Source organism: Gymnoscopelus microlampas, assembly GCF_963454915.1.
Source record: "Gymnoscopelus microlampas genome assembly, chromosome: 18".
Taxonomy (NCBI): domain Eukaryota; kingdom Metazoa; phylum Chordata; class Actinopteri; order Myctophiformes; family Myctophidae; genus Gymnoscopelus; species Gymnoscopelus microlampas.
The window spans coordinates 9,888,174-9,914,425 of NC_139955.1; the positions used below are offsets into that span (position 1 = coordinate 9,888,174).

Here is a 26,252-nt window from a genome sequence, read left to right on the forward strand (position 1 = left end):
GTAAAATGAAATATTTATTTATTTATTTATTTATATCCTAATGTATGTTCCTATTTATGCAACAATAAATGATTACTTGACATATTTAAAGTGTGTTGTTTGAATGTTGTATACCACAGCAACATGGCCCCACTTGTGATGAAATATTCAAACTAGAATGGTGCACTCAGATCTCCACCAGGAGAATCAGTCAAGAATCAAGAGGGTTTATTTGTAACTCAAAAGTAGTGAAATCATGTGGTATGTTCCACGAGACTGTGCTAATACAACAATACATTATACAACTAGATAATAATTGACATAATACTGGATTGTAATGAATAATACAAAAGTAGAAATAATGAAAAATAAAATAGGACCCCCAAAAAAAAAAATTAAAAGGAAGAAAAGGTTAAAAGTACAGGTAAGATACCAACATAGCCCACTTTAAAAAAAACTCTTAGCAGTAATGGGGAAAGGGCAGGATTAGAATGGAGGATAATAGAACAGTGAGGTAAGGTCAAGGTCAAGGTCAAGTTTATTTGTCCCAAGATGGACAATTTGTACTATATTAAGTACTAGAGGGTCGGGGCGCTGCGCGCCCCTCCCCCCTAGCCGCTGCGCGGTGCTTTGTGTTTGTTGGTCTCTATAATATATAAAGCCATAATAGGAGATGTTCCCAATGGAGCTATGCCCAAATATGGAGTGTGTTGTCTGACCTCACTTGGGTCTCGTTGGGCGGTGGTCGGCGATGACGCTAAGGAACAACATGGCCGACTGTAATGTTGTGAGTTTGTGTTTGCCGCAATTAATTATGCTGCGAGGGGGCAGATGTGTGCTGAGCAGTATGAAGTGGCCTACAGACTGCGCGTAGTAATTCTGCACGTTGTGGCGTGTCTTGTTAGTGACATTGATATGTTGTTTTTGTGTTTAGTCCCACACAGTGGCAGGTTTTTTTGGGGGGTTTTGGGTTTAGAAATGTATATATAGATAGATAGATAGATATAGATAGATAGATAGATAGATAGATAAGACACAGCCACAGGGTCAAAAAGCTCTTTCCAAGCCTTGAGCTTCGGGCTGTAAGACACCTCAAACGCTTGCCAGTCCACATTGTCATAAACAGTCCGTTACTGGGGTGCTGTTTTGTCTTTCCTAATCCTCTATTGGAATTTTTTTTGGAATTTCTATTGGAAGTGGTGATACTGCATACAGTACATGCTGTACAATGCTATTTAGACCATTGATGTAGTTTGATTAGCTAAAACAGACAGAGGCAATCAAAATAACCTGCCTGCACAGATCAAATCATACGACAGCACACGCCACCAAAGAGTTCAGCACCAGGGACAGCAATCATCAATCAGTCCTAACATAAAATAAAGGTCAAAACATTTTCTTTTGGCTTTTCTGCCTTTATTGATGGTATAACAGAGAATGACAGGAGACAGGGAGTGAGGCCAGCAGGTGCCCCAAAATAAGGGTCAATTTGATGGGCCTTCCAGGTGTCCCGGGGCAGCGGCCCTCATATTTGTTATGTATTTTTTCCTGCTAATTTTGTGTCATTAGGACTCATGAAAGGAACGTTTTGAAGGTTCGAGATTTCCTTGTGTCTGTGTCTAGTGTTTTTGTTGGCCACTGTGTGTGCACACGCGTGTGTCTGTCTTGTAAAACTGCTGTCAAATGACACTCATCACAAGTACAGCCCATGCGTAGGACGGATTTATTGTGGCCCATTGCCTAATCGCACTCTGTAAGCATGATCCGAGTCCCATAGCCAGGACAGACTGATGTAATGCAGTCACTATAAAAAATAAATTAAAAAAATTGTCATTGACGGATTGGCAAATAATTCGGGTAGTGTTCCTGTGTCTTACTGGCAGCGTGCACAAAAGGCTGGATGCTAACTGTAGTTTGTGATTTTAGCCACAAACACACAGACGGGCGAAAACATAATCCCCATCCCCAGCCGTCGGCATGGCATAGATAATGAATCCATAAAATAAAACCAACACAACTTCATCACATGAACTTTAATTCAGACAAACCTTTGAAATCATTCAACTACATTTGCTGCAGGCAGATATGGATTTAATAGTGCATAAAATGGCACAGAGGATGTGAGATAATAAAACATATAAAATCATTTGATAAATTAAGAACACAGAGAAAAGTTGATGTTGTAAACATGTAACATTGTATAATACAATATAAAGTAACTTTACTTTCACTACAATACACGAAAAAAAATGAAATTAGCTCCCTGTATTTAACTCACTTTAGTGCATTATATGAAGCTATATGTGGATTTTACAGTATATTTTGGGAAGGGTTCATACATATGTAACAAATGTGAAAATTAAATTAAATAAAAGGACTTGTTTAATGTAGGAGGCCAATGGCACTACAGTAGAAGCTGAATAGCATGCATGCCCTACTCTTTTGACCTAACAGAAGCATAATGCACGCTTTTGATATTTCATACATGAAATTGTCAACATTGCAATAATTGACTTGCAGTCCTCTAGCATACAGGAATATTCCCCTGAACAACTATTTCACCCCTTCAAGTCTTTCTGCTCCATTCTTACATTGTGGAGCTGGTGCAGGTGCTCAATCTGGGCAGAGGAAATGTATAAGACCACAGCTCTCACAATAAACCCAAACCTCTGCTTAAACCCGAGAAATTGAAAACAGAAGCAAGAATGCTGTCATTAAGATGAATTCTAGTTTAAGGAGGTGTTGATGCTCTCAGATATTGGCTTCACAGTCAAAAATCCTAAGTTATCTCTATGTGGCTTTTCCCATTAATGTTTACGGTAGCCTACTTATTAAAGACCAGTTGAAATGAAAAATATGTTTTTCACACTTTTAGAGCATATTCTTGGCCATAATGACAATAGATCTAAAATTCCTTACTCCGTTGAATGATATCAAAGATGGCGGACACAGTGTTTACAAGCCGATGCAGATAAGCAAACATTTATGTTGCTGCCTTCAACACCGCTTGGAGTTGCAGAAACATTAATTTGATCCAACACTGCCTCGTTGCAGTGCACAACGAAAGTTGCGGGGTTTAAATCCCATAGCCTGAGAGGACGGGACGGTAGACTGACTGATTCAGTCAGTGAACGACCCGCCCCCACTGCCCCATCGCTATGATTGGCTGAGAAGCACTCCAGCCGCTGTTTCACTAGGAAATACAACACGTTAAGGTAGCGAAAAGCCATTTCAGCTGGTCTTTAAGAATAGCCCATAAGCAGAGTTCCCACCTGAATATGTTCCAAGGTAACGATAAACATGTCAGCCATCCCCAAACAAGCATTACATTGTAATACAAAATAACAGGTCCCATTGACCACAAAGTTTAAAATCCTACAGTGGCCGCTCCCTGACCAGCCTCTCATTCACAACGAACCCTTACTGGCTATACAGTGTATTCAGATACATATTTTAATAAGGTAACATTATGGGTTGCAGACACCAGGATTCACTGCAGAAGAGATTCGATCACAGCTTCTGGCTTCACAGATCTTTTCCTGTTTGGAGATCGGTGCATCATGATAAGTGTTAGCATGCATTCAAACAAACTCATTTCTTAGAATAGCAGTATATATAGCGATAACGTCTACAGTATGTATCTACTGTCACTTCATACCAAAACACAATACACAAATATACATTACTGTATATTAACATATTAGTGGAGAAGAGCAGCCGAATCATTTAAACATACAATAACAGCATTTTGCATACCGTAAGTGGTAACAAGTGATGAATTTTAGAGGTAGTCTAATGTTGACTAGTAAATAAACATGTCTGTCTAGAATGAAAGGCACATGTGCAGACAGTGAAATCAGAAGTATTTCAGGGTACAGAGTTAACTACATTAATTATGGATATTGGATTATGAGAGGGGGAGACAGAGAGAGAGAGAGAGCAAGAGAGCGAGAGAGAGAGAAAGAGAGAGAGAGAGAGAGAGAGAGAGAGAGAGAGAGAGAGAGAGAGAGAGAGAGAGAGAGAGAGAGAGAGAGAGAGAGAGAGAGATATGTCTTTGGTTGATAACTTTTGCTGTATAACGGTTCAACAGCAAATTACCTTCGGCCAGTCTTGGGCCGGCCACTCTTGCTGCTTTTAGAGGTCCGGGGTCTCTCTACTTTCATCAGAGACTGCCGCATGCTCTCCTCTGTGTACGCCAGGTACACATGGGACAGGTCCACCTCGAATGGCTACAGAAAGAGGAAAAGATGAAGATGAAGACGAAGGGTTATATGACAGCCAATTACCAATCACCAGAAGCTTATGACCCTCTTGGGGCAATAATTCCTCATATCCAGGTCAAATAACGGTTGGGTATGTGATGGAACATGTCTTTAGAAGAAATTTTGGATGTCACACAAGCCTAGAAGTAAGAAAGAGATGTTTTGTTCATCAGACCAAAACGAACAGGAACAATAGAGTAGAACTTTATTATTCCTGCAGGGGAATTTCAGTTTCAGCTTAACCCAGCTAATGGCTGTTCTGATGGTTGGGTGAGAGCTCAGGGGGTGGGCATTATAGGGGTTAAGTGTCTTGCTGTAGGACATTTTGAAGCGTATATGGGACGGGCTGGGGGGGAAGCAGTGACCTTCTGATTACCAGACGGCCTCTGTACCCACTAAGCTACGGCCGCCCCAAACATAATACCAAACAACAAAAAATGGCAGGCAAAGGACTCACATCTTTCTCCTTCTTGTCTGGTACTGGGGTCTGTTTTCTCATATTGTTGCCAGTGTATGCTACACATTTCTGAAAGAAGAATCACCAACATTTAAACACTTTTAGTTTAGATTTCAGAGTTTATTACAACATGCTGTCATTTGTGATTTTTGTGTTATTTCAATATGCTGTCATGTGTAATTTCAATATGTGTATTGTGGATGTAAGAGAACTCACCAGTTGCCATTCTCCAATATCTTCATTCCAGTGCACATAATTCTCTATCATCTCCTGTAGAGGGAAATATGGAAAATATTGCTATGATCTTACAAATGCAAACCTTGGAAATTAGCATACAAAACAAAAATCCGAGCACAAGCTAGAGTCTATAACTTTCCATTGGTTTTTAACACATCGGGTGCCAGCATTTTTTCATAACAACTTACCGTGGGTGCCAGCATTCTCCCCATTGACTGAGCTTTGCTGTTTAAAGTTTCCGCGTGCGTTACAAGCAAATCCACGCAAAAAAAAGCATCGATTCATGTTGTCCCATGAGCCTGGCTACAGCCAGGAACCATAACATTACCCTGGCGAGTTACAACGGGGGGGGATCGCGCATCGCGCATGACCGGTTTTCCCCACAGGAAACAGATTCGGAGATATAGGCGTTTCAAAGTAGGAAATAGACAGGAAGTGGATGGGGGGAAAAAAATTGTTTCCGGTGAGCGATCTGGCACTTCCTTCGCAGGATTACAATGGGTGCTTCCAGAGCTGCTCTAGCCCCGCCCGCACGGAGAAAAACGAAAAAAACAAAAAGACTAAACTCACGGTTCAGACCGTGTTCGGCACCGAAGCTTCGGAACCGCCACTATGTAAACACACGGTTCAGACCGTGTTTGGCACCCGATGTGTTAAAGGAGTGTTGTGCCAATGCCAATCACATTGAATTGTTCAACTATCTTAAATAATTGTTCATTTCTGAACATTGCATCAACTGTAAAGAAGAGGGCTAAGAGAGATTCCTGAAGCATTTTGTTCAACCAGGGATATTTACCTGCAAACCAGTAACATTTTATAACCTATATTTAAAAAATATGAACCAATGCATATCAGTTTTCCAACAAAATGGATAAAATGCTAAATGGATATGATGCATTCAGAAATTGTTTGAAAATATGTTACTCATTTCCAGCTGTCTGTTAAATTAATCTAATTATCACAAAATGTGTAGATAAATCCGGCCTGATCTGAAAGTCTTCTGCTAAGGAACTCCCCCTCCTATCAACACCACTGTAACTATAACTAATAATAATACTCTTTTATGTGGTTTCAGCAGTTTGTGGTATTGCCACAACATCGTGTTGATTTTAACACAACATGTTGTCTCACTATCATTTAATGGAGCGAAATAACTCCAAACAACGCTTAACTTTCTCTCTGCCGTACATGCGCTCACGCCGTCTTGTTGTATGACTGATGGCATTTGACATACGGTATTTCTTGTTGGGTCGGTGTGTGTTTGAGGAACATAAATGTTTCTACTTTTTCACCTGTATTGTATCAGACCGATTGTCAGCCGTCTGTTACAATAGTGAAAGTTTCCCAATTGATTCAAAAGGAAATTAGATATATATCTGAGAAAACTATGATCAAAGGAGAAGCAGTTTATTTATTTTAGTTGCAAGTTTCACATCCTATACGAAACGTACAAACCAAAATCCCCCTCTGATGATTTTAACAAATTGTACCCTTGTTCTGCCAGCTGCTGGCAGGTATATAGTTTGTATGTCATTAATATAAAAACATCACCATTTTAGAGCAACACAGTGCTGAGGGAGAGGTCGCCTCAAATTGTTGATGATGATCCTGTTCAGTGAACAAACCTGGCATCACAGTTCTTCTGTTCACTTACAAAAAATCATCTTGTTCACAGTCAGACACTGAGGGAAGAGGGCCCGCCCTCCTGAAAGAGCTCAACGGGCCCATTGGCTAATCATGGCTAGTATTTCAGTCCAGTCCAAAGAGGAAAGAGAACCGTTTCTTAAGCCAATCAAAATTTAGCAACAGTCTGAGTGCTCACCTGACTGAAAACTGAATGTATCTTTTCAGGAAGTTATTTGGTTAGTTTTGTTCATCCAAAAGAACAAGTAGTAGAAATTGCTTGCGACAAACACAACACTAGTTTGTTCTATGTTGCAAAGTTGACGTTGGCCAACTGACGGCACTCTGGCTTGTTTTTTTCTCTGCATTTCGCCTCAAGATCTTTAAAATATGAAAAAAATCAATGCTTACAAGAGCCCCTCTCGGCTGTCATGAAGCATTTTGTTCAAGATGCTGTGTTGTTTCAGGGTTTGGTAATCAGTACTGTGCCTACGGTATCTTTTATTAAACCTTGTATGGACATTATTATTTTACGGGTTTTGTGCTGTTGAAGGGATGTCGTTCGATTTTGAGCCATGGTGTGTGTGTGTGTGTGTGTGTGTGTGTGTGTGTGTGTGTGTGTGTGTGTGTGTGTGTGTGTGTGTGTGTGTGTGTGTGTTGCTGTAGCAGCGGAACTCCTCTCCTCACCTAAGGAGTTGTTTACAATTATTATCTTCTGCTTCATATAGTATATGCTGTACGAAATACAAACACACACAAAAAAACACCTCTCCCACACACACACACACACACACACACACCTGGTATTCTTGGGGGATGAAGTTGTCTATGATGAGCATCTGGAGCCGCAGTTCTCTGCTCAGCTGTCGAATGTTCTCCAGGAGTCCCTCGATCTCCCGGTGATTCTCCTGCTGTAGATCAGCCATCTGACACAAACAACGAAACCAAACCATTGAGTGAGAGAGAGAGACACAGGTCTTAAAGCACTGTGGACAGGGTTGGAAAAGAATCCCACCACCAACTCCAAGGATTAAACTTAACGTTTAAACACTTTTTTTTGCAGATGGTGTAATTCTCGAAACAATAACAACACTTTCAAGAACTCTACACACACTTTGTGAACTTTCAGTTTCGTAGCTGTTGCCATGGGAAATAAGTAACATCAACTAACAGCAGATGATTAGCCAATGAAAATGTTCATGACAGTTTGTATTCTTATTTTAAATAAGCTAGTGGTGTAAACCACTGGCTGGAAGTTTAAAGTGATTTAAAGTGGTTCTAGAGACAACAGACCATCATTTCACATTTGTGTTACGTACCTCTGGTTAATAAAAAAAAACAGAAACTGCACTCCAGCTCTGCATGGGTACAACTGTATTATGTGACCAGCCTTTGAGCCTCAGCGTTCTTGGTCATACCTCTGATTTAGCGGCCATCAGCATGGTCCAGACCTTCTTCAGCTTCTTGGTTTTTCCCTGTGCTTCTTCCTGAAGGCTGGTGTATTTCTCCTCAATGTCCAGACGCTCTTGCTGTAATGAAGACGACGCAGAATTACTTCTATCCATCTTAACCACTTAAACCCCTAAATATGTATTTGACCAGGATCCCCCAGTGCTTTATACTAGTTCTGCCCCCCCCCCCCCCCCCCCCATGTTCAGCAAAGAATAGATAATGAAGTTATCGTATTTGGGGAAACGGCTGTATCTTGATTTCCTTTTTTCCCCAGCATTTTTGACGAGACATGCTATATTCAATGGCCTATAACAAGCAAGCGGGAGGGGGGGATGCACAGTGAAAGCCTCCGTGATCGGGGGATCGATCCTACTGGAGATAAATATTCTGTGACTAGTTGAAAAGGTAAGGGAAACGAAAAATCGCTGGCAGTAGCTGATTTATTTATTTATTTATTTACTCTGGCAGTGAATGAGTTAATAGACCACAGTGTAGATAGACAGGAAACATGAAGACAGAGACATGCACCTTCCTGTCAGGCCTCAGAGCCTACGTGCGCACCAGTTTTTGTCTTTCAAGTGGTACGTTTTGTTTTCAGCAGGTTAGCAGTGGACGGCTTGATTTTGTTGTGGTGTGTAACCATAATGGGTAAAACTGGATATTAAGTTTGGGTCTATAATGCATGATAATCACATGATAATGCGCTTATAAGGCATTATAACACTCGTTCTAAATCATGTAGAACAACTTATAACAGAGTTCATGACAGTACTGGTCATAAAAATGCATCATAAGCTCAGTGGAACGGCACATAACTACAATAACTTAGTCAGTTATAAAGTGTCCTCTTTGTTATAAGTTGTTATACATAATTATAAACATATATATAACGAGAGTTATGAAGCCTTATACTGTAAGTGCATTATAATGCATTATAAATGCAATTGTAGGCATTATAGGCATTATAGACAAGACATTTAAGTAAAGTGTTACCTGGTAGTGCTGTCCCGCTGAGCTTATAATGCATTAGGACCAGCACTTATTAATACTTCATACACCTCGTTATAAGTTGTTATGCATGATTATATGATGACTCAGTCAGTGCTAGTACATATATACAGCTATAAAGTGACATAGTAACAAGCTTCTCTTTAAACACCACATACGTGGAACTTCGGAAGAGGAAACCATTGTGGCTGCTTTAGGAAGTGGTGTGTTTTGCCTCTTATGCTTCCAATCAAATGATGATGATTCATTTGGACTTAACATTTTAAACATGTTGCACAAAAACATACTATTTTCATCCACTTTCAATCTGGCATACCTATTTTGGGCATGTTTATACTGCCTACATTTTCAACATTATGTGGCATATACCGTAACTATGTGGACATATATAAGCTATATATGAGATATATATTTCCTATATATCCACATATATGCACATATATGAACCTGAATATGGCATATATGCAACCTATATTCTGCATATACTTGCCATATACTGGCATATATGTTCATATATTTAAAATAACACCATAGCACCACCATTAGCCTTTTCATGTCACGGGGGTGCGCGCCCCCACAGTTTGGGAATCCCTGGTCAAGGATTCTCCAAAATCAGGATTTGCATCGGACCGAAAAATCTGGCATCAGACTTTTGTATAGCCCACCCACACAGGGTAGACCCCTCCCCAATACATCACATGGCCTCTACATCCCCATCCAATCATGTTGGACTAAAATGTCTGCCTCCACCACCCTTGCTTCAATTCTAATCAGCAGTTAAGTTACAAAACGCAACGTAGCCGAGGGAAACGTGTGCACACCTAGAAGCAGCGAGGGCAAACATAACTCAATAATAATTCAGCCTCTCACCTCTTTCTCCTCCAGTTCGATGCGGAGCTGCTCGGCCCGCCTGCGGCGCTCCTCCAGCTCACTGTTGGACTCCTGCAGGAGCTTCTCCTGCTCCTCGGCCTTGGCCAGGAGGTCCACACCTCCCACGATCACCTTCTTCTCCAGAGCCGACAGCTTCTCCAACAGGAGGTGGTGCTCCTGTCTGAGAGAGACACAGACAGACAGTCAGTCAGTCAGACAGACAGACAGACAGACAGAGAGACAGACAGAGATTGGGGTTGCACAGAGTCACATTAAATGATTCCTTGAGTAATGTGACCATGGTTTGTAGTGATTTGAACATGATTTGTTGTGATTTGAAGTAATTTGAACATGAGAGTGATTTGAAGATGAGTTGTAGTGACTTGAACATGATTTGTAGTGATTTGTAGTCGTGACATGAGGGCAGTGGTGGAAAAAGTACAAGTAAAAGTCCGGAATTCAATATGTACTTGAGTAAAAGTACAAAAGTATTGGTATCAAAATGTAAAGATTCCCAAGTTTACACATGTATAAAATGTAAATAAAAATCTTCTGAAAATAGCAGATCTACAAGTTCACAATGCGTCGCATCGCGACGCATTGTGAGCTTGTAGATCGGCTATTTTCAAATGGACAAAATTTATTTAGGGCGGTAAATGTATGTTTTGTAATAGTAATCAAAATCTACAAAGTAACTAGTAACTAAAATTTTCAAATAATTGTAGTGCAGTAAAAGTATTTTACTCTGAGATGTAGTGGAGCAGAAGTAAAAGTACTGAAAATTGGAAATACTCCAGTAAAGTAAAAATACCTCAACATTTTACTTAAGTACAGCACTTGAGTAAATGTACTTAAGTTACTTTACACCACTGCACGAGAGTGATTTGAACATGATTTGTAGTGATGTGAACATGATTTGTAGTGATGTGAACATGATTTGTGGTGATGTGAACATGATTTGTAGTGATGTGAACATGATTTGTAGTGATGTGAACATGATTTGTAGTTATGTGAACATGATTTGTGGTGATGTGAACATGATTTGTGGTGATGTGAACATGATTTGTAGTGATGTGAACATGATTTGTTTCTCACTGGGCTTTGAGCAGATCTTTCTCTCTCTTCTCCAGCTCGGCTCGGGCCTTGTTCCTCTCCTCTTCCTCCATGTCCAGCTTGGCCTCCAGCACTTTCCTCTCCTCGTCGATCTTGGCCTGCATCTCCACCATCTTGTCTGCGGAAACCTTCTTCTTGCCTTCGGAGAGCAGACATTCAACATGTCCTTATAGGGGCGTCTGCTTGTGATTTCACCCTCAATCTATAGCCAGTTGCTAAGCAGGTATCTAGTTATGGGTGAGTGAAATGTGGCCAACTACACTGGGCGACATTTTAACCAACCATTCAAACCGGGAACGCATACTGTGTCATTTTAGATTTTTAGCCATAACCATTATTTTATACTTTAGGCTATTCAAAAATAGCAGATATACAAACATGTAGCGCGGTTGTAGATCTGCAATTTTTGGGGGGGGAAATCGTGAAAATGTGTGCAAATCTTTGAAAATATGTTTTTTAAAGGGAACATTTTTAACTCAAATAGTTTTCTTTTGAAAAAAAAAAATATGTTGCAATAATATCAGTGGTTCTCAAACCTTTTTCATGTCAAGTACCACCCAAAATGATATGTATTTGGCCACGGACCCCCATCTCGAAATATTTTGTTCCAGGGCCCCCCAGAAGCAAACATTTGAGTTAAAAATGTATATATTCAAAGATTGCACACATTTTCAAGATTTTCAAATCGTAAAAAAATAGCAAAAAAAAACTAAAATAGCAGATCTACAAGCTCATAGCTTGTAGATTGCAATTCCAATAAAAAATGTTAACTAACTTAACATTGTAACTAACTATATAACGCACAAACTAATTAGTGTGAAACTTAAATAGGTTGCATGGGGTAAAACATATTTTCTTTTACAGAAATCCATTAATTCCATGTATGGTCGTGATCACAATGATGAAGTAATGAAGACGATGGAAGACAATCATAGGAAAGACAGTAAAAAACACTGATCAAAGGCCTGTCTGTTGACCTCTGTAGAACTAGAGTTCGATTAACCACTTAGAATCTGCATACTTGATTACTTGAGCAGAGTAACCCCATGGCTCTGTAATAGGACCCCTCCTGTTTTCACTTAATATCTTCTGCCAAAATAGCCAATCTATAAGCTCACAATGTGTCATGCTGCGACACGTTGTGAGCTTTTAGATTGTCTATTTTCACCAAATGTTCACCACAGAATAGGTAAACAAGGGTTCAAGTGGTTAAAGACCAGCTGAAATGGATTTTTGTGACCATATCATGACATAACTCCAAGTCAAATGGGGGCTGGGCGTGTCTCAACCAATCACAGCAATGGGGCGCTTGGGAGTTTTCGAGCTCAGGTTTCCAACCTCCATACAGCATACATTTGTTCCCTCGGCTAGACGAGAACATTTTGTCAAAATCTTTGTTGAGATTTAAGTACCACCGCCCTAGTGTCAGCATCAGCTCCGTGTGGAAGAGGGATTGACCATTGAGCTATGGGATTGACAGGTGCCAATCATCATTTTATTGATTGAAATTAGCAAGTACCTGCCGATGTAAGCACGCATGATGTTTTTGTTTGACAGGAAATTTATATAAAAATACACAGAAATAGAATTTTGTAAACCATGCCTATGCTCTAATAGTGTGAAAAACATATTTTTCATTTCAGCTGGTCTTTAAGGGTGATACGTTGGGTAGGAGAAGTGTAGAGGTGTCATGTCTACTCTACAGTATGTTACAGTCAGGAGCACCAACCTCTTTCTTCTGGAATAAAGAGAGTATGGCAAGTCAGACAGGCAGCATTTTGTACCCAGAGAAAGAGAGAGAAAGAGAGAGAGAAAGAGAGAGAGAGACAAGGTGTAACACATTACAGAATGACCTGGAAAGTCTTACTGTCTCTACCAAACTGATCACGAAAAAAAAAAACGGATAGCAATTAACTCATTCACTGCCAGAATTATTTCTGGCGCGTTTGAACACTGCCATATTTTTCATTGAAAAAAAAAAAGTACTCAGGAGCCGAGATACAGAATTTTTAAGTTTTAAGTTAACAAGGAAGTGGATGGGAGTCTATATCTTCGAAAAATCCTATCTCCTTGGTCTTTGGGTCAAAAAAAAAAAAAAAAATCTAAAAAAAAAAAAAAAAAAAATATATTTTTTTTTTATTTTTTTTATTTTTTAAAAAGTCGTTTTAGTCGTTCTAGGCAGGCATGGCTTATGGACAGAAGTCGTTTTAGTCGTTCTAGGCAGGGAATGAGTTAAGTAAAAAATAAAGACCCACAGAAAGGTAGAGCAACAAGACAAAGGGGCATAAAGGGGACAGATGGTGAAAAGGCACTTGTGACAATACAACATGATGCAGATGGGGACATGTTTTGGAGTATGTGCGTAGAACAAAGCCTATAAAAAAAAAGTCTTGAACCCAGAGTGTGTATAGCATCATACACAACGTGCAGCAGATTAGAGGGTCCAGCACACTGCGCTCCACCTGAGAAAGTCATGCAATGGCACAGAGAGAAGAGGAGATGATGGCGTGCTTCTGGTTAGCGTTAATCCTCTGTGAAAAGCCTGTGAGATTTTGAGCATTGAACACCATGCGCCATGTTTAGGGGTCTAATCTGGCCGTGGGATGATTTTGAGAAGAAAAGAACAAATCCACAACCCTGTTTGCTGTATAAATAGTTGTACAGCACCTTGTTATTTGTAAGTGCATAAGGAAAACAATACAGGGTGATTTGCGGTAGTTAACTACTATGTGCGCGACTCCACTCAACTTCTAGTCTGTCCAACTACCCCAGAGCGACCCAGTTCATTTCCCCTCTGCAGTATAGTAAGTGCATGTCGCTCAATGGATTTATTACAACAGGGTTTCAGAATCGTCTAATTTTCCTTCATCAGAGCGAAAAGAGTTTTTCCATAAAGAGCATGCTAAAGTTGTGTAATCCACTCAGTTGTTGTCAAAAAGATCATTTCTAAAGTAAAAAACTCACTTCATAACATAATTTCACTCTTTCTCTCGTTCACTAGACGTCATTTTCCTCTCACTGCAACACATACGCACACACACACACAATGAGATGACTGTATGATAGCCTACGCATTTCTTTTACAAAGTACTGACTCAAAAGATGTTTGTTTTAAATCCGTTGTTGTCCCACCGCGTCCCACCCGTTTCTCACGACAAAAAAAGACAGACACACACACACACACACAGCACACGCACGCACGCACGCACGCACCACTTGACGCACCACGTCAAACGAAATTCATAAAGTGACACATTTTTAAATTATGGGCAGCAAAGGCTGAGACACAAGAGCAGGTTGGGAACAGGTTGCGCTTGCACAACCGGTTTGGCCCACATTAAGTTGCATTTTACCTATTTTACCCCGCCTGTGACCTTAAAATGAATCTGACACCCCTGGTCTAGCTGCACGCACATAAGACGTCACATCCTTATCAATCCTGTCCCCAGCTAGAATGCAACTCAACTTCCGTACAATCATCTTCATGGAAAATATGATAATTCTGAAGATACAGACAGATAACAACGAGCACTCTCAGTCTGTATATGGTACAGTTTTGCGGGTGCACGGCTCACAAAGATTCACAGAAAATAAAGCAATAGCCAGCATTCCGAAGTCCTTCTGGTACAGTACTTTGAATTCATATGCAGATATGCATTGTCCGTGCATATGAATTAAAAGTACCAGAAGGACTTCGGAGTGCTGGCTATTGCTTTATTTAATGTGGTCAGGGTGATCTGCACTGTGGGGGGGTTAGTGCAGGAGGGCTGTTCCCACTAATTAGGCTGAGGTCTGAACTACAGCTTCTACTGACACTCATCCTGCCTGGAAGAGAAACAGTCCCATGAACAGGCCAATCACAGCAGACAGACAGACAGACAGACAGACAGACAGACAGACAGACAGACATGTGGCCGGTAGGGAGACGGAGAGAAGCAAACACTTCCGATAGTTCAAAGCTAAAATAAACTGTTAGTTAGTTAAACTGCCATTAGTCTTCACGTGGGCCGAAGTGGTCCTGTCATTTAAAATAAGTATGGAACGAACGTTGCAGCAATTGTAAATATCAGGGACGCAGAGGGCATTTTAGAACCGAAGGCCACGCATGCGTTCCCAGCGTGCGCGCGCACAGCATGCCCAGCATGCGTGAGGAAATTTCCGGGGTTTTTTCCGGGTTTGTCACTTATGTTTTTTCTTTTAACTTTCATTCGGTTAATTCGGTACAAAAAATGTACTCCATGAAGTGTAGATGTCGGAGGTTTTTTCTTTTTCCTTCATTCCAAAAGTGGGGGGGATATCCCCCTCCCCCAATGGAACTGAGTATGTTCAAACCCCCCCTCCTGCGTCCCTGGTAAATATGCAGTAACTCTGTGCTGTAGCCTGGTTACATCGGCTGAATGATTTGACCTTTACTGACACTAAGAGGAACCACGATTCACAACTATTTTAAGACACTATCGTCACATCAATCGTCACATCAATAACACCATGTTGGTGTGTATATTTTCTTATTAACTTCATGTGGTTAGGAAGCAAAGGATTATGGGTAGCAGGGGAACTCCTGATCGTGGGCTTTTAAAGTCTTCCAATAAACTCAGCTTCAGACGTGTTAGTGATAATTACCTGGAGAGAAGGATGCTGAGTCATAACAAGATAGAGGCAGACAGGCTCTAATTAGCTCATTAGAGATCTTATCAGTTTAGACACTCACAACACAACCCACCACTGAGGGAAAAACTATTTGTAATGCATGATGCAACTCTAAAGCATCATCCAGTTTAGGGGTGCAACAAGTAATCTAAGTAATAAATGTAATCGGTTATTTACTTTTTTTTGTATAATAGCAAAATAGCAAAAATTGCAGATCTACATAGTATAACATGTTGTGAGCTTGCCTTGTAGATCGGATATTTTCTCGTATAGGTGTAAATCACAAGTATAATCAAACTAATCGATCTAGTTGATTATAAATAAAAAAATCCTAATTTTCTTCGAGTCGATTAGTTGACATAAAAAAATGTATCATAAAAAACACTTCTCAATTATTCAATCAACCAAAAAGGTTATCCATAGCATAATCACTAACAAAATAATCAATAGTTGCAGCCCTACGTTTTCAAAGTGACACGGATACTTGCTCTTCAACCCTCTTCCCGATGGAGATCGGCATTTGGATATTAGTTGTTGTAAGACTTTTATACTCGGAGTGGTTGCACTTATCCACAGTTAACCGCAATGTGTAACATTTATACAAATTAATTAACATGACAGACGCTACACATCACAACCCTTGAACATCATTAAACTATATGTAGCGCAACTGACATTGGTGCTGGACTGCTGCCAACAAGAACATCCATCTACACAGTGTCCAAATAAAGATGCACAGTCATCTGTCTTTCTTTTCTTTCTTTCACATTGCTTTGTGGTTTCTTGAACGAACATTTTACCCCCAAAATGACCTTTGATCTATCACTCACTCAACCTGTGACGCATAGAGGAATGTAGAATTTCAACTGGAACACTATAACATTTAAGCTGATAAATGGGTACTCTCTGATTGGCTGGAATTTTGCAATTCGCTTGAAATTTTATTTTTTGTTTCTTAAAGAGCTGGAGAGATGGGGAGACCGATGTTACTTAACAAACACTCTATACAGCAATGATTACTACAATATAGTGCTTTAACCTTTTAACAATTTTTGTTTGTGTTTTGGAAGCAGGACTGGATAAAAACACTTTATAATGACAGATTATTGATAGTTTTGCCGTTGTTAATATTGGCCTCCAATTAACTTCAATTCATTAATATTTCCTATGTTTTTGGATTATTCATTCACCATGGAGACAATTTAGGGATTACAATTCTCCAAGAATTCAAGGCATCATGAGTTGAGTATTTATAGGAGAAAAAAAAAGTAATTTTGGGGTGAAGCACTCCTTTACATGCATTTGTTTAAAAAGTTAATATTTATAATTTTTCGGGCAGCCAACAACATTGGTTGGATATTTCATTTTTAACAGGATAAAGGTAACGTTAATATCGCCCTGTGGCTCTGGGCAAGTAGTGGGGGGTTCAACCGTGACTACTAGTGGTGCACATTGGTACTGCACTGTGGTAGAAAAAGCAGTGCGTACAATATTAGAACCAAGCACTTCTAGAACTAATGAATGTGTTAAATCCAGTCTGAAAACTGCCAACGGTCCCTTGAAAAACTGAACGAGTATGTAGCACTGCTAGAGCAGCACACAATGAGTTACAATTATATACATATTATACATCATATATAGATTTAAATAACTTATATTAGTGGGGTTTTGGGGGGGGGGGATCTTCCATTCCTAAGTGGATAGTGATTTATTTTTGGGTACACAGTTAACCACTTGAATCCTATGTACTTCGTTGTAAGTCAATACCGAAAATAGCAGATCTACAAGCCCCCAATGTGAAGCCTTGAGGGCTTGTAGATCAGCTTTTCACCGAATGTCCCCCTATTATGACATGCCCATAAAAGGGACGCTAGGGATCATGTGGTTAAACTTGTACCCGCCCCATCCATCCCTCCTTCCTGACTCCTGTTCCTGTGAGAAAGTTGTGTCCTCCTCACCTCTTCTTCTCCTGCGTCCTTCTCCTTCCACGCCTCCTTCATCGTCTCCTTCATCCATCTCCTCTGATCCACTGGCTTCAGAGCCAGAGATCTCCTCACCTATGAGAGCACTGCATTACTTCTGTTCACAGTGAGTGAATTCTCTGCATTTATATGGCATCTTTATACAAAGCAATGTGTGTTACACACACACACACACACACACGCACGCACACACGCGCGTGCTGTACATTTCCTAGTGGGGTGGGGTGGTAAATATACTGTATCTGCGTTTATCGGTTTATCAACAGATTTCCTATGGGAGCGGTAAATGTAGAAATTCCCACTTTCCCTGTCTACCTTCCTGTAGCTTCTTCTTCAGCTCCTCTATCTCCTTCTGGAACTGTCTGAGCAGGGCGTCCTTGGGGTCTTCGTTGATCCTGGCTTTGTTCTTGATGTTCTTGGCGCGGTTGGCGTAGCGCAACGTGCTAATGGTCTCATCGTAGTTGTAGTCTGCTGGCCCGATGTTTGCACACTGCAGGGGACACACATGTCACTATTACTCATTATTTTAACCACTTTCAACCTGGAGTCCCTATTTTGGAATCTGTTTTAATATTTCAAAACATTTCGTAAACATTTAAAAATGGAAAGGAAGAATAATAATAATCTAAAAACTCACAATTAAGAGTATTTTTTGGTATTTAACTACTTTCAACGTAGCTTCCCTTTTTTGGGGATGTCACTATAGGCAAAAATCTTTAAATATTTTCAAAATTATTATCTTTTTTTTCCAGCGGTTTAAATGGTAAAGACAACCCAGGAAAAGTGGTGGACATTTTCACTTCAGTGTTTTTTAACCTTTTTGTTTTTAATACATAGGGTTAGGGTGCTATTTTGCGATTTCCATAAAGCTTTGCTGTATTGTGTTGTCGTTTGTTATGCTGTTTAGTGCTTTTTGTTGAAGAGGACCACAATGGAAATGAGCCCTCTGGCTTTTTTTGTGTTTTCATCCACTGTGTACATTGGAAAGTGCTTGCGTGCTCTTTTGTTATGTCACCAAATAAAATCAATCAATCAGTCAATCAGCTGTGTGTGTACCATCATGGTCTTGGAGTTTCCTCCTAGCGAGTCCTGCAGCAGGCGGGTGAGTTTGGAGTTCCTGTAGGGGACGTGTGTACTTTTACCGTCCACCAGGGCAGAGATGACGTTCCCCAGGGTGGACAGGGACAGATTGATCTTGGTGGCTTCCTTCAAACGCTGTCCTGTAGCGCCCGTCTTCCCCTGCCTCTCAGAACCCTGGGGGGAGGGGGAGGGGGAGGCAGTGAGATGGAACAGCCCTGATAACGTAAAGTGGTTATCTGTATCTGTGTGACCACACTGCTACCAGGAAAAATGGTGCTGGTAACATCGTCACTGTAGGGCGGAAAGCTTCTATGTCCAAAACTGTGACTTTTCAGGAAATGAAAAATAGCTGATCCATAAGCTTTAACGCGTCAAAGTGTTGTGAGCTCAGCTTAATAGATCGGCTATTTTCAGCAAAGATATTTAGTTTACAGTGAAAACAGGAATCCCCCCAGGGCCTAGTACAGAGCCCTGGGGGGAGACCTGGGTTTCCCCCCCAATAGTGACGATGTGTTCTCCAGCATGGTGCGTGGTCTGGTCACACTGCATGAGTGTGACAACACTGTTTCCTCCTGCATCGGTGCGACCACACTGTTTCCTCCTGTATGAGTGTGACCACACTGTTCGTAGGAAATACTCTCGTTTGCTGAGAAAACTAATAGTGGGTTACAAAACTCACCGCAAGATCAACCAGATGTAGTTTGCCCATGCGAACGTGTTGGTTTCCATCCACGCCCTTCTCACTGCACTCGATGGTGATGGTGAAGATAGCATGTGAGCGGGAACTGTGCTCATTCATGTTGGTGGCACCCACCGACCCTAAACGTAGATGACGGACATTTAACCACACATTAACGGCTTTAAAAGGGTCATCAAATAGTTTATAGGGGTGCAACAGTTAATCAAACAAACCGATTTGCATCGGCGATTTTTGTGCGAGATGTTTAACATAGGGCTTAAGTGTTTAATCAGACTAATTGATGTATAATGTATTTGGATTTTGTGTGTCGATTGATTTGTTGAGCATAAAAAAAAAAGTGCTTCAAGATTATTCGATTAATCAAACCAATTATCAATAGAATAATCACTAGGAAAATAATAGATCAAATCTAATAGGATATGGACTTGTGATTGTACATTATGTAGCTTCTAATGTTTTGGTTTGTTTGCAGTGCATACAGTACAATATTACCTGCACTTCAGTTCATTATATATTACTATATTAAATATTATTTACATTCAGTATTAGCTGGTTCGCTGTGCCACATGAGAGCCCCTCATGCAGCATCTATATTCATGAAACATTTAGCATACATTTAGAATATCCATGAACGGCACAAATAGCCCATCTACAAGCTCAGGTCGGCTATTTCCAAAGAGATTTGGTGTAGAGGGAAGAAATGAGGGGTGTCAAGTACTGTGGAACCCCAGTCAACAAAGTACATAGGGTTTAAAAGACCAGTTCCTGCATAATGAGCATTAGTGAGGACAAATTATATGAAGATATGGTTTGAAGATCAACTGTAGCGGTGCAACAGGAAATGGGGATGGAGATGGGGGAGTGACACGCAGCAAAGGTCGTCAGGATCGGGATTTGAACCCGCGACACACGCAGCCTAGGTGCCCGAACCGCTACCCCAGTCATCCGGGCCGAAATGCAGCTTTTTTCTCCAAATCTTTCAAAAAACTGCAAAAATAGCGATGAGATGCGACGCATCGTGAGCTTGTAAATCTGCACTTTTTTGTCGATTTCATCATTTCAAAAATCTGTTAGAATTATTTTTGTGCCAATTTGTAAACATATACACGGTAAGGTAGATATAAAAAAAAGAAAAACGTGCTTCTTGATTATTGAATGAATAGAAATAGTAATCAATAGAATAATCGGGAAGAAAATCGATAGTTGCAACCATAAATTGCTCCTTTAAGTGGTTAAGATTAGATTAAACTATATTACATAAAATTTTACTTCTTGAAAAATGTATTATTTTGTGGTCTGAGTGCAGACTTAATGCTTACGGTTTTTGTGCCCCAGCGTCATGATCCTGTCCATGTCGTCAGCGTTGTTGACGACATAACCCGAAAGGTCTTTGATGTACACGCCAACGTCGGGTCTCTCTTTCACCTACAACACGCAAATTGGGTCACAGTCACACAACAAACTCCTACACAACACGGCAAAGCTGTCAAGCCCACCACAACAAACGTAAAACACATGACTCAAATAGCAATGCTTGAGGTGTAGCACAGTCATCTTCCTCTGACCTCCAGCCTCTGCATTTGGTCCTTCCCCAACAAATCACGAACTTCCTCATTGTAGATCTCCAGATATGATACACGAACCAAAAACCTGTGGCAATGAGAGAGAGGGGTAGATAACAGTGAATCTGGGGTCCCTGTTTTTGGGGCTTGTCATTAAATGCGAAAATATCCATAAAAAAATTCAAATCGGAAATAGCCGATGTACAAGCTCACACTGTGTCGACCCATTGTGGGCTTGTAGATCTGCTATTATCGCTGCAAGACACCATCATATGAATACAAAAGTAGAAGTGTAAGCAGCATAATAGGTCATGAATAGATATTTATAGATTTGTTTGTGTGTGTGACATATTTCTGCTGCCTGATCGTGCTAAGAGTGCCGTGTCATGCTACTCATCACATGAGATGAAGTAGAGTAACTGTAACAGGGTTTGTGTTAGGGGTGACACCATTAATAATATAATAATTGATTAGTACGTCCAACACAAAACCAATCAAATAAATGTTTTTGTTATAGACTAAATCTGTTTTGTGACATCTAAACATTTTTGTATGTACCATTATAACCGGGTAACCATATTAAGCTATTTCGAGATGTCTATTTGTGATGATAACTTGTGTCCAGTGAGTATTTAACATAATTTTGTACTTCTTTTTTTAGCTTCATTTTATGGTGTAGATCATAATCATACTGGTTAACTTAACAATAATAATACAAAAGATTGACAGATTGTTCATGAAACAAATCATTGCCACAATCGTTTGTGTGGTTGGTTGCTGACTGTTCTCTTACCGAGTGTCGCCTTCAGCCTTGGCAATGTGACCAAAGACATGAGCAAAGGAGTTGGGGATTATCCCTCTGAGCTCTGGCACTGCCCTCACACCCTCCATGGTGAAGGTTTTCCCTGTGCCAGTCTGCCCATACGCAAAGATGGTGCCTGGAATGAAATAACAAGCGCCCAGCAGCATTGATGATCAAGTAACACAAATAAGCTACAGATGGGTAACATTAGCATTATCTAAATACTAAGAAAGTAGGTCTACAATATACCAAACTTTACTAGGTCTACAATATATATACATACAGTATATATATATATACTGTAGGTATATATAATATACATTATGTAGGCATACATAATATACATAATATGTATAACTACAGTATATATCATCAGTATAGTGCAGTAGTTCCCAACCTTTTCTGGATCAGGGCCCACATGAAAATATCGATATTAATGATCAATCAATCGATTGTGTCCCGGCTTGGATCAAGTAGTATACTTTTAACTTCCTATTTATCGGTTAAATTTTTCACGAAAAAAAATAAATAAAAAAAATACAATTCATTATTTATTTCTATTAACCGGGACATATTTTTTATTTCTTTGGGCTATTCAAAAATAGCAGATATACAAGCTCATAGCGCGGCACCGAGTGCTATAGTATGATCAAGTATAGGGCGCTAATTTAGAAAAAAACACAAAAAGTAAAAATATAGAGATTAGAGGTTTCTGCCCGACAGCAGCGATAATGATACAGTAAATAAACGCACCATTGTAGCCCTCTAGCACCGAGTCGACGATGGGCCTGGCTGTCAGATTGTAAACGTCCAGCTGATTGCTGTCCGGTCCAAACACCGTGTCGAATGTAAACGTCTTGGGAGGTTCATGAGGCGTCTCCAGCTTGTTGACCGTTATGGTGCCTCGGATCTCGTCCACACTGACGGCCAGCTTGTGACCCTGTGTCTTCTCCTTCTGGTTGAGAGGACGACATCTCACCACCACCTTGACGTTGTCCATCACTTCTGGTTTATCATGTTTATTGCCCTGGGAAAGAAAGATGGTCAATAACTAGCCTGGAAACCGGACGAATCTGCCAGTCCAAAAAAAAATGTGCTTGCAGTGATATTAGTCTGGCCATGCCAGACTAGTCAATGACAACATTATTACTATTAGTATGTTTATATGTATAGCGCTTTTAAGCATGAATGCATTGCTCAATATGCCTTGTAACGGTTACAATCTTAACCATGGACAAAAGAAAATCATAAGTCAATAAATATAACAGAGATACATACAGTACAACTAGCTACAAGTCAATATAATATGCAGGAATACAGAAAGTACAACAACACTGCACAACATGAAATAAAACTCTACTGGCAACAAATATTATTTAAATTACACCTTATTACACAAGATTAATAAGGTTTACACGATGTTCAACCCACTGGCAGTGACATCATTGTGCAACCTTGGATAATATTGACAGCATTAAAATCAAAGTTCCACTTCTGCTGAGTCACGTGACGCCACAACAAACTGTGATCAAAACGTAATGTCAATCAATCACCTCCTGGTTTGCATTTTTTATATTAATGTTAGCTGGTTGCTAGGCAAACACAGGCTGCTAACGTTACCTAGCTAGCCATGGATCACAAGACGATCATCTGTCATGACAGTCATGGATGAGGTTCAGCTTAGTGTTTGCACTTTCTCCCTTTTTGGCCCGTACATCTACATAAACGTTCAGATTTCAAATATAAAGTGCTTGCCTCATGGCCACGGATGTTACAATTATGTACGGGCCCTCAGAAGTACCCGTATCTTCTATACTGCAATAAAAAGCATTTTAATCCAATCAGTGGCCATCTTCTCATAGAATTATAATGTATCAGAGTGCAGTACACCTCTCAACCAATAGGGCCCCGTAGGTGAAAGCATATGGCGAAAATACGGAGAAAATGGCCACAGATCGGATTAAAATGCTTTTTATTGAACAATACGGAAGATACGGGTATTTATGAGGGCCCGTACATAATTTTAACATCCGTGGCCATGAGTTAAGCACTTCATATTTGAAATCTGAACGTTTATGTAGATGTACGGACCAAAAAGGGAGAAAGTGCAAACACCAGGTTGAGGTTCATCCATGACTGTAATATAATATATGACATGTCATGTTAGGGCTTTACCTAGCATGCAGAATAGATCCATTATGACACCCAATACCTCACGTTTAATATCATCATGTCAAGTTTTTAGATAAATATCGTTTTATGTTATGATGTAGCATTGACTGTTGATTAGCATGGTTAGCATCACATCATCACATCAGAAGAAGGGAGGAACCCCTGATAATAACAAAACACAACAACAACCTACCGGCATTTTGTTGAAAACAGAGGGAATGTCGTCTTATTGTTCGTCTGGGAACAATAAAAGAGTCGTAATTGTCTTGGTAGTTGTTGTTTTTATTGTAAGTTTATCATTTGATGTTTAAATGCCGACACAGACAGAGAGGAGCCCCCATATCATCAGCTCAGTCAAGCTGCGCATGCGCGACGGATCGATGGCGATGGAAGTGATTCTACATCCCATAGCCCAGAGGGTGCTGTGGTTGTTGCCAGGCAACTGACAGTGGGGTGGGGGCCAACCTTTTTTAATTCCAATGACCCTCGTTTATTATGCATTAAGCCACAGACCACCATTTGATTACAAATAAAAACGTTTTATCTCTGGGACCCCCCATCTACACTATACTCAAACAAATCCTCAGTGTTAATTTAACTCACCAAATGGATGTATTTAAAGGGCCCATTTGGTTCCATTCGTACACTCCCAGAGTTACAGACCCGTAAGGGTTCATTTGGTTGACATTTAGCTGGGGACCCCCTGGAACCCCCTCAAGGACCCCTGGGGGTCCCATGCGAGACCCCATGAGAACCAGTGGCGTAGCGTAGACAACATAGTAAATCATGACAAATATGACACGCAATAACAATTTGATAATATAGCTGCAAGCAGCGATAATACGGGGCCAGGAGAGAGAAAGAGAAATGATAATTCCTTTAACAGGTCAGTTCATGAAAGTCCTTGCGGTCTTGTTTCCAATGAGGGCCTGTGAGCAATTAGGGGTTAAGAGTCTTGCTCAGGGACAAATTTCATTTCATCGACACATTTGCTGACCTGGCCTGGAATCGTACCTGGGTCAACCAGAGCCTCCGGCTCCCTAGGCGGGCTCACTAACCACTCAGCTATGGCCGACTAGAGAGAGAGAGAGAGAGAGAGAGAGAGAGAGAGAGAGACGGAATATATTGAAGAGACAGAGAGAGAGACATGGAAACGGAATAGATTGAAGATAGAAACGGAATAGATTGAAGAGACAGAGAGAGAGACAGACATGGAAACGGAATAGATTGAAGATAGAAACGGAATAGATTGAAGAGAGAGAGAGAGCCATGGAAACGGAATAGATTGAGTCATGTTTTTTGCAATTCAACTTAAATGAGTCTGCATCAAGTGAGGCTTGAACCGGCAACCTTGCGATCGTGAGGCACTCTTAGGTAGCTGCAACACTACCTATAGTGCTATAGCTTTGTCCAGACTGTTATTGTCTGTTGAGGATCACAAACTCTTGCCTTCTGTCATGACCCAAGCCCCTGTTTCACTAACACAAAGATCACTCGTTCACAAACCATTTACCAATGAAGAAGTTGTACATCTCCTCAGAACCAAAACTAGTGAAAGTAGCCGATCTACAAGCTCACAAACCATTAAAAGTTGTCAGATTGTACATCGGCTATTTTCACAATGAAGTATGTTATACATTGAAAAAACATACTCTCATTGCTATCTGAAAAGTTGTGAGATTGTAGATCAGCTATTTTCACAATGAAGTATGTAAAAAACACTCAATTAAGTATTTCATGTTATCTTTAACGATTGCAAATGTATTCATTGATGGTCATGTTGTGTGAAATGCAACTTAGATGAAGTCTGCACCAAGTGAGGCTTGAACCTGTGACCTTGAGGTTGTGAGACATTCACTTAAGCGGGACGCTATTGGACCAACAGACAAACCTCTGAAGGGCCAGTGAGAGAGAGACAGACAGACATGGAAACTGGAGAGAGAGAGAGTAATGGAAACTGAGAGAGAGAGAGAGAGAGAGAGAGAGAGAGAGAGAGAGAGAGAGAGAGAGAGAGAGAGAGAGAGAGATGGAAACTGGAGAGGGAGGGAGGGAAAGAGAGAGAGAGAGAGAGAGATGGAAACTGGAGAGAGAGGGAGGGAAAGAGAGAGAGAGAGAGAGAGAGAGAGAGAGAGAGAGAGAGAGAGAGATGGAAACTGGAGAGAGAGAGAGAGAGAGAGAGAGAGAGAGAGAGAGAGAGAGAGAGAGAGAGAGAGAGAGAGAGAGAGAGAGAGAGAGGGGGGGAGGGAAACTGGAGAGAGAGAGGGAGAGAGAGAGAGAGAGAGAGAGAGAGAGAGAGAGAGAGA

The 26,252-nt window shown here is 40.5% G+C and overlaps 1 protein-coding gene across 1 annotated transcript; it reads right to left on the reverse strand.

The window, feature by feature from the left end:
- Positions 1 to 1,997: 1,997 nt before the first annotated feature.
- On the reverse strand, positions 1,998 to 24,291 carry kif3a (kinesin family member 3A). Its single transcript, XM_084041306.1, has 17 exons — positions 24,143 to 24,291; positions 22,531 to 22,804; positions 21,769 to 21,913; positions 20,979 to 21,063; positions 20,733 to 20,838; positions 19,393 to 19,532; positions 18,690 to 18,887; positions 17,949 to 18,123; positions 17,610 to 17,708; positions 10,984 to 11,140; positions 9,889 to 10,069; positions 7,977 to 8,087; positions 7,359 to 7,484; positions 4,915 to 4,968; positions 4,699 to 4,767; positions 4,078 to 4,208; positions 1,998 to 3,518 (listed from the first exon to the last, which is right to left on the reverse strand). The coding sequence occupies exons 1-17, from the start codon at positions 24,146 to 24,148 to the stop codon at positions 3,470 to 3,472; spliced, it is 2,106 nt and encodes a 701-aa protein (XP_083897432.1). The 5' UTR covers positions 24,149 to 24,291; the 3' UTR covers positions 1,998 to 3,469.
- Between the last annotated feature and the right edge of the window lie 1,961 nt (positions 24,292 to 26,252).